Consider the following 10,153-nt stretch of genomic DNA (forward strand, 5'->3'; position numbering starts at 1 on the left):
AGATGTAAGAGAAAAGAAGAAGAAATACAGCAAAAATGAGGCTCATATGGCACAAGCAAAGCAATAGAATGAAAGTGAAAGTGGTTTAGATGTGGAAGCAGTTGTGTTGATGACAACCATATGCAATTTCAGCAGCAATGTGGATGCAGAAACATGGTATTTGGACAATGGATGTTCGAATCACATGACCTGCAATCTGAATTGGCTTGTGAATCTTGATAACAACAGGAGGTGCACCATAAAATTTGCAGATAACAGTACTGTGAAGAGCATGGGAGTTGGAAATGTTGCTTTCAGATGGAGTGATGGAAGTCTAGCAATAATAGAAGAAGTGATGTATGTGCTAGATATGAGGTGTAATCTGATGAGTTTGGGTCAGCTTCTTGAAAAGGGTTTCTCAGCATCCTTGAAGAACAAGTTTCTGGATTTACTAGACCCAGGTGATGTAAGAGTGTTCAATGTTCCATTTTCTAGAAACAGAACCTTTCAAGTGAATATGAATAATGCTGATGTGCAGTGTCTAGCATCAAATGCCAATGAAGATGAGAGTTGGCTTTGGCATTCAAGACTTGGGCATTTGAATTTCAAGGGCCTGCATCAACTCCAGTCACAGAAGCTAGTTGATGGCCTGCCCAGAATCAGAATTTCTCACAGAATCTGTGAAAGATGATTGACAAGTAAGCAACCTAAGAACTCCTTCAAATCTGAATCACCTACTAGAGCAATTGAAGTGCTAGGAGTTGTATACTCTGATGTATGTGGCCCACTGGAAGTGTGTTCAATGGGAGGTAACAAATATTTTGTGACCTTCATTGATGAGTTTAGTAGGATGATGTGGTTGTACTTGACAAAAGCCAAGAGGGAAGTGCTTTCTATATTCAAGGAGTTTAAAGTGTTGAGTGAAAAAACAAAGTGGAAAGGCAATCAAGGTTATTAGAACAAATGGTGGAGGGGAGTATACATCAAAGGATTTCGAATTTTCTATATCCGACATGGCATAATTCATGAAGTTACTGCTCCATATACTCCTCATCATAATGGGCTGGCTGAAAGGAGGAATAGAATTGTAATGAACATGGCTAGATGTATGCTAAAGGAGAAACACCTGCCATCAGAATTTTGGGGAGAAGCTGTGTCCACTGTAGTCTATATACTGAATAAGAGTCCAACTAAGAAGCTAAAGAATAAAGTGCCTGAAGAAGTATGGACACAAAGGAAGCCAACAGTGAAGCATGTGAGGGTGTTTGGGTCTTTATGCTTCAAACATGTACCTGATGAGAAGAGAAAGAAGCTTCAAGACAAGAGTGTAGCTATGATACTGGTTGGATATCACCCAACTGGTGCCTACAGGCTGCTTGAACCATTGTATAAGAAAATCTTCATAAGTAAAGATGTGGTAATTGATGAAGATGGCTCATGGGACTGGAAGAAGAAATCCACAATCAGTACCCTAGTTGAAGAGGAGAATACTGAGGCAGAAATCATTGAAGAAACTGGAATTGAAGTTGAAAATGATAGGTCTGCAGCTGTGCATCTCAGACCACAAATGGATAGGCACTTGCCTTTGAAGTTTAAAGACTATCATGTGGAGTTGCCTAACATTCTTGGCCAAGCAGCAGTAACTATAGATGAAGAAAAAGTAGAAGCAAAGAGGAATGCAAGTGAGTTTGTACATTTTGCTTTCCTGGCAGATGTTGAACCAATTGATTTCAGAGATGCACTGCAACAAGATCAATGGAAGGCTGCAATGGAAGAGGAATTGAGGGCAATTGAAAGAAATCAAATCTGGGATCTTGTTGACCTACCTTCAAATTAGTCTCCCATTGATGTGAAGTGGGTATTCAAGCTGAAACTAAAGCCAGATGGATCTATAGCCAAGCATAAAGTAAGGTTAGTTGGAAGAGGTTTCCTCCAAAGAGCTGGTTTGGATTATTCTGAAGTATTTGCTCCAGTAGCTAGGCTGGAAACCATAAGGTTGGTAATAGCACTAGCCCACAATAGACATTGGTCCTTATACCAACTTGATGTAAAGTCAGCTTTCCTGAATGGTACCTTGGAAGAGGAGGTGTTTGTTAAACAACCTCCTGGTTTTGAGATCAAAGGCAAGGAAGATAAAGTGTTCAGATTGCATAAGGCATTGTATGGCCTAAAGCAAGCTCCAAGGGCCTGGAACAAGAGAATAAACTCTTTTTTGATAAAAGAAAGCTTCCATAAGTGTGAAAAGGAACATGGAATATATGTAAGGAAGAATGACAAAGAAGACATGATAATTTTGTGCCTGTATGTTGATGATCTGCTGATCACAGGAAGCAATCCACTGGCTATAGAGAAATTTAAGGAGAGATTGAAGCTTGAATTCGAAATGACAGATCTGGGATTGCTGTCATATTTTCTAGGAATGGAATTCAAGAAAGCAAATGAGTTGATGATCATGCACCAGCAAAAGTATACAACTGATCTGCTCAAAAGATTCCAGATGATGAGCTGCAATCCAGCATCCACTCAAGTTGAACCATGCTTGAAGTTAGTGAAGGATGAGTCAGAAAAATCAGTGGATAGCACCCTATTCAAGCAAGTTGTAGGGTCATTGAGATATCTCTGTAATACAAGACAAGATATCTCATTTGCAGTGTGTCTAATTAGCAGATTTTCAAATGATCCTAAGGCCTCTCATTGGGCTGCTGCCAAGAGGATTCTGAGATACCTTAGAGGCACACTCAGCTATGGTATTTTGTTTACTAAGGAAGCTGATCAAGATGGTTTCACAGACTAGGTGGAAATTTTAGAATTAATTGGCTTCTCAGATTCTAATTGGTGCGGAGACAAGGTGGAAAGGAAAAGCACTACATGCTATCTTTTCAAGTTTCTGGGTACATCAATAAGCTGGTGTTCCAAGAAACAGCAAGTGGTGGCTTTATCCTCATGTGAGGCAGAGTACATAGCAACTTGCTATGCTGGATGTCAAGCCTTGTGGTTTGACTCCTTGCTTGAAGAATTGAAGGTAGAAATTCAGAGGCCAGTTAGATTGTATGTAGACAACAAATCTACTATCAATTTGGCCATGAATCTAGTAGCACATGGAAGATCAAAACATATTGAGACTAGATTTCATTTTCTGAGGGAAAAGGTGAGCAAGAAACAGTTGGATTTGAGGTATTGCAGCACTGAAATGCAGCTGGCAAATATTTTTATAAAAGGATTAAAGGTGAATAGCTTTGTAGTGTTGAGAGACAAGCTTGGTGTTTCACCAATGGAGATTCTGAATTAAGGGGGTGTGTTAGTTGTAATTCAGTATATTAGTTGTAAAGTTTGGTAGTTTGTTTAGTTAGTTGAGTGTGATAAGGCAGTGGTTGAGACTGAACTTGAGTTGTATAAATAGCCTCTGTGTAATTTAATTCATAATGCAATTCATCTCATTTTAGTATATGCTTTTTCCTGGCTTTCTCTCTTTTTCCCCAACAAATTAGATTTATAGTACGAGAAAGAACAGTAAAAGCCCGCACGAATACATGTGTTAATTGGTTATTTGAGAAATAGGAAGATAAGAATTAGATAAATAATTGGTGATATAATGTGACCGAATAAGAGAAATAGAAAAAAAATGAGAGATATTTTATGAGAATTTTATAAATTATTATCACCACTCATAAAGTAAAAGACAAACTCGTCTATTTGAGAGAAATCACGAGAATAGTTTAATACAAGCCTTTGTGCACTTTCTTTTCGTTAAAAATAAAAACAATATTTCTCTTGATTTTATTCATGCATGTCGCCCAAGACTCCTTTAGTCCTTTTCACTAGTTTGGGTCCAAAAGATGGAAACATCCATTGAATACGCATGAGTTTTATGTGGGTTAATGTGTTTATACATACCAGAGACACTAGATTTCCCTGTGAAACATGACCTATCTTGCCACGTTAACCTGCCCTTTTAGCAGGATAAGTTATCGATCCCTTTTTAGATGAAGATAAACTGCCTATATGGTTATATTTCAAAGTTATTTTAGGTCAATTCCAATGACCATTTGTTTGGTAAAGGATGAATAGGATTGAGAGGTGAGTATATTTAGAGAAATTATTTTTTAGTCTAGAACTACCATGTGTCACATATTGATTGATCCAGAGAATTATATTGAATCGATTTAAATAAATAAAATATTAAAATAAATTTTAAAAAATAAAAGATTATAATGGAAAAAAAATTAGTCTTCTAACCATAGTTGTGAAATTCAATCCGATTATTGACCCGATATATATTTATATTAAAAATTTAAAATTATATATGTATCTATTATATATAAATATATAATTAACATTATTTGAGTAAAAAAAATTATTCATACTCCAAAATCTAAAATAACAATTGATAATATAAAACATTAAAACGTCATTGTAGAGGTGGTTTAATTTTATTTTTTGTAGAATCGTTTGAGTCAGATTGGTCCAACTAAGATCAGGTGACCTAATCAGTTGAATTTGGTCGGATCATTTCAAATCAACTGTATGATCAATCCAATAGTAGAATTGACCCAGTTAGGCCACCGGATATCGATTAGACCGGAACAAATCAGGTTTCACAAGTATGCCTCTAACTATTAACATTTTTTAATTTTTTTATTATTAAAATTTAACATAAAAATATAGATAAAAAGGATAAATTAAAAGGAATAAGTGAGAAATTGTTTGACTTTAGTATGAGTAGGATATGAAATACACATCCAAATGACACCAGACCTTGTTTGGTGATGCCTTCTAGCGTGCAAACGTTGAGTAGGTCTTGCACAGTGGACAAAAGTTTTTCGGCCGTCAGATCCAGATGGAACGGAATGTTAGGTGTAGATTATAATGCGGGGAACTGCACCATATGCGACTTTACCCCTTTATGTAAATCAAATTAAAATAACAGGTGGACTGAAGCTACAAAGGAAGATCCCACCAGCCCAGTCGCGTAGATGCTTCTCGGTTGTGTCAATCCGAACGACCACACAAAGTCACAATAAGTGGAAATTTTAATAAGAACAAAATAAGATTTTGTAGTACAATACCTATTTTGGGTTTCCGTTGATAAAATTAATTTTAAATAAAATTATTATAAAATAAGTGATTTTTGTTTATATAATAAATATCAGAAATTGATTTTTTAACAAAATGATGTTTGGATACTTTTAATTAAAATTAATTTTAAACATGTAATTACTAAAATGGGTTTTAATTATTTGTACATGTCTAATGTATTATTATTTATTATTTATTATTTATTATTATATTGATATGATGATTGTTAATTTGAAATAAATACGTAGGTTTATAACAAGTTTTTATAAAAAAATTAATAATTAAAATATTAGCTTGTGAAATAAAAGGCATCTCTTTAATAAAAGTTTGCAATGAAAATTAACATAACAATGTATTTATAAAGTTGTGACAAAAAAATACAAAAATGATAAATAATTCCTAATATAAAATTGACATCATTTTGGTCCAAGTTAAATGCATTTTGGTAGTTATTATATGAGGCAAGGCTTATGTTTTCATCTTCATAACAATGTAAAATTAACATCATTTTTTAACATTCCTTTTGATAAAATTGTATATAGTCATTGTTGTACAAATTATTTGCATTTATGTTTCAAATTTGTACTTAGGCATGGATCGTAAGATTACAAATCTATTCTTTCATACTCGAAACGTTCTTTCAATGGTGCACCTTAAACTTAAACTGGAGTGATAATAATTAAAATTTTCATTATTATTTGTAAACTCAGATCTATGTCTAAAATTAGGAAGGTGGTAATGTTTACATATGTAAGGACCAACATATCCCATTGGTGTTGGATAGCCAACATCTACCAAATAATATTTACCTATTAAGAAAGGTAAAAAATATTATAAATAAAATTTAATCAAGAATGAAATTCAATTATAGTGATAAAAAAATAATAATACCTTGGGAAGGATGTGAAAAATTCATGTTAGGAGTTATGAGGGCATGATTAAAGATTCAAGCATCTTGGACATATTTACCAAATAGTTTATACCAAACTCGTCATTCTATTCTAAGGTTATCAAACTTGTTCTTAAACTTTGTTTTGTGATAACTCTTTTCCGTTAACTCCTTAAATTTGGATGCTATTCCAATCCATCCATTATTGGAAAAATTAGTACCGACTCATTCTCCTTTGGGCACTTGTTCCAAGCATAAAATAATTACGACTTTAATAAAAAAATCTTAACAACTTTAAAGTCATATAAAAAAAACTTTACGATTTTAAAGTTGTATGAAAAAAAATCTTATAACTTTAAAGTCGTTTGTAAAAAAAATTAAAGTCGTAATTTTTTTATGATTTCAATGTAAAAAAAAGTCATAACATATGTTACGACTTACCCCTTTCGAAGTATTAATTTAAATTTTATCCCCAAATGGTAAATTTGAAAAAAAAATGACTCCAAATGATCATTTGGCCTTAATTTACATACCAAAAAGAAGGAAACGAGTATACTTAGTAAATTTAGAAATGTCAACCGGAAAACCCCACCTTAAAATTGAATCCTCCCGCAGCCCGACCCAATTATACCTTTTTTATTTTTCAGAAAATTTAACACTCACACACCATTTAATTAATTGAAAAAAAAAATAGTTAGTTACACTTTTATTTGAAATTTGTGCATGACAACAAGAGAAAGAAAGTTGAAATAATATAAAATTATCATCCATAATTAAATGATTTTTTTAGTTTTTATCTTATTTATTTTTGTTTAACTTGATCTCTCTTAAAATCTATATTTTAATTTTTTTTAAAATGATTTTAATTAAATAGATAAATAATTAAAATAATTTTTTAAAAGATAAAAAATAAACATAACAAAAATAAGATAAATGATAAAAATATAATTTAACTGTCATCCAATTATAAATTATTATTTATGATAAATTTATTATTTTTTATATAATTATCTTAAAATTATATTAATCATAATTTATAATTGAATGATAATATAAAAATTAGGAAAGTGTTTCATCATTAAACTCTTGTAACAAAAGTCAATAGTATTGTCATGTATTATAATCAAATTATTAGATAACAACGTAGTTTGTTTTTACATTACCACTGAATTCGAATTAAATTTAATTTTGCCTTGCTGTAAGAAAATAATTTAATTTTGAAATGTTGAAATAATGGCATATTTGTCATTTGATTTTTTTAAAAAATAATTTTTTTAAACATTCTTTTTTATATGCTCTTCATTATCATAAAAAAATAATCATAATAATATCATTAAAAAACAGTCATAATAATGAAACTTAAATAGTACTATTTGAATTGTACTTTTTTTGTTTCAACAGTAAATTGCTCACAATTTTTTTTTGTTTGATTGAAAAGGAAAAGTTAACTGATTTGAAAACAATTAAACCAGGGGAAAAAAAAACACAGTATATTCGAGTAATTGATGAGATCAAGATTTGGATTCGTTGCTTACTCTGGAGAAAAAAACAATCTGAACCCAAATTCGCAGGTCGTTGAAAGTTGAAATCCAAGGAGAAACACAAAAGAAGAAGAAGAAAAAGGAAGAAACCAGCGTCACATCATCGTGGTTCTGCAAAATATATTTTTCTTTTTGGGTGAATAAATAAAGGGTTGTGCGTGGTGGTGTTTTGTTGTGTTTGTGAGTATCTGAATCCGCGCAGTTAGGTTTGTGATTGATTGATTGATCAATCAAAGAGAGAGAGAGAGAGAGAGGGAATGGGAGATCAAGTGGAGGGAACGGTGCAGAACGTTCTGGAACAGGAGACTCTGAAGTGGATCTTCGTTGGTGGCAAAGGCGGCGTCGGCAAAACGACATGCAGTTCAATCCTCTCCATTCTCCTCGCCACCGTTCGCTCCTCCGTCCTCATCATCTCCACCGACCCCGCCCACAACCTCAGCGACGCCTTCCAGCAGCGTTTCACCAAAACCCCCACTCTCGTCAATGGCTTTTCCAACCTCTACGCCATGGTAGTACTCTTCACTTTCACTTTTAGGGATTGCTTTGCTTTTATTTTCTCATTCAATTGTTTTGTCTTGTTGTTATTGCATATTGTGATGTCTTATTGTAGGAGGTGGATCCTACTGTTGAGCATGAGGACATGGGTGGCGCTGATGGGATGGACTCCTTGTTCTCCGAGCTCGCCGGCGCGATTCCCGGGATTGATGAGGCCATGAGCTTTGCTGAGATGTTGAAGTAAGAATACCATGACAACTAACAATTCAGTGTAGTGCATGTTTGTTTTATTGTTGCAAACGGACTTTTGGGGACAAAATGAGGTTTTGCTAAAGCATCCAGATCCCTTCCTTTACCAAAACGGAGTTTGTGAATCATTAGATTTACCTTGGAATTCATGCACCGCTTTTTGAACGGACATCCAAACATGCTCTCAAGTCTTGCTCAACTTGTTTTTGATTCCTGTGTGTAATGTTTGCGATAAGATTTGTAAAGCTGATAGATTTAGGTTTGAGGTGTGCGAGAGAGAAAGGGGAATGATGGATGGTCGGTAGGTATGGACTGGTGATTGTATGTAGTGCATGCTTGGAAGCCAGTTATAAAGGGAAAAAAAGTGACAATTTGGCTTTAGAAACGTGGAAGCTGTTAACTGTGACAATTCAATATTGCTTAACTTGTTTTGGGGGTGTGTAATTAATGTTTGTGACTGGGCCAGTGGATTGGTTTGGGTTTGAAGTGAGCAAAGAGGAATGATGGTTGATTATGGATTGGTGATTATTGTATTTAATCAATCAATCAGAATTGTTATCAGTGTTTTTGAATAGGAAAATTATCAATGGATGCCACTACCCTAATTAATACTTAGAAAGATAAAGGGAAAGAAGAGAGAAACTGTAGATATGATGCGATAGGGAAAGATTAAGGGAAATTACAAGTGTTGATAGAGTGTATGATATGTGAAGGTATGAACATATTATCATTATTTTAGAAAACCCTTGGGGAAACAATTTTTGAGATCTGAATCCTGAAAATAGGAACTTGGGTAATAAGGGGAAAGATTGTTGTGTTTAGTTGTATATTTTTCACGTGAACTGCACAATTTGTGTGTGTGTATGTTTCTAATTTGTTGAAAGAAACATGCTTTACTTTAGTTAGCTGTCCTCGTGGAGACCTATTTGGTTGCCTCCTCTGCCAGTGATATAGTAAATATGCTTTACTTTAGTTAGCTGTCCTCGTGGAGACCTATTTGGTTGCCTCCTCTGCCAGTGATATAGTAAATATCCTGATTTAGGTTGTAGTTCTTAAGCTGTTTCTTCAGGATCCTTGTGTCACTTAAGCTGGGCAAGCAAAAGGAAAGATTTATTTTCAATTTCGTCGTCTGTGTAAATTTGTGGAGATATGTTTTCGAGATAGCCTGCTACCAGCGGCCTTTAGAGTTTAGACCATTCTTGAGGCTTTACTGTTGGTTTCTGAAAAATCCTTCTGAAACCCTGTCTAGCAATAGCAAATGATGAGTTCTCACAGATTCATAAGTAAATTAAATCTACAGTATCCTGTAGGCATATACTTGATGAGATGGCATCACTCCCATCACGTGCATGTTACCTTTATAGTTCATACTTGATCATTGGTCTAAGGTCAAAGCAAACATAAAATCTTCTAGGTGACTGTTGGTTTGTATACAAGAAAAGGGTGAGCCTATTTGCTTTTAAAACAACTTATGTCTAAGGTTAGGTTCCAATGAATCAAAATGCGGTAATCTCAAAATCTAAAGTTGGAAGCATAATTTGTATCAACTAAGCTATGCAGATTTTTTTTTTATATATTTATTGATTTGCAAAACATGCTTAACCATGGTTGGTTCGTCAAGAAATCTGTTAACCAAGTATGTGGTATTCCCATTTCTTTATTTTTCATTGAAATGTCACTTTTCCACTTAATTTTATCTTTTATTCACTGTGTGCTTTGATCTATAATAATTTTGCAGATTGGTGCAGACAATGGATTATTCTGTTATTGTATTTGATACTGCTCCCACTGGCCATACACTCAGACTATTGCAATTCCCATCGGTTTTAGAAAAGGGTCTTGCAAAAGTGATGTCTTTGAAAAATAAATTTGGTGGTTTGTTTAATCAGGTATGAACTTAGGAATGGAAATTTTGCATCATAGG

The 10,153-nt window shown here is 33.7% G+C and overlaps 1 protein-coding gene across 1 annotated transcript in view; it reads left to right on the top strand.

Moving 5' to 3' along the window:
• Positions 1–7,402: 7,402 nt before the first annotated feature.
• Positions 7,403–10,153, top strand: part of LOC100816517 (ATPase GET3A) — a 7,689-nt gene continuing 4,938 nt past the window's right edge. The window contains exons 1-3 of the mRNA XM_003528840.5: positions 7,403–7,994; positions 8,096–8,220; positions 9,968–10,118. Coding sequence (XP_003528888.1) covers positions 7,743–7,994; positions 8,096–8,220; positions 9,968–10,118 — 528 coding nt within the window. The 5' untranslated portion in view covers positions 7,403–7,742. The remainder of the gene's footprint in view (positions 7,995–8,095; positions 8,221–9,967; positions 10,119–10,153) is intronic.

The sequence above is a fragment of the Glycine max genome, chromosome 7, assembly GCF_000004515.6.
Source record: "Glycine max cultivar Williams 82 chromosome 7, Glycine_max_v4.0, whole genome shotgun sequence".
Classification (NCBI taxonomy): domain Eukaryota; kingdom Viridiplantae; phylum Streptophyta; class Magnoliopsida; order Fabales; family Fabaceae; genus Glycine; species Glycine max.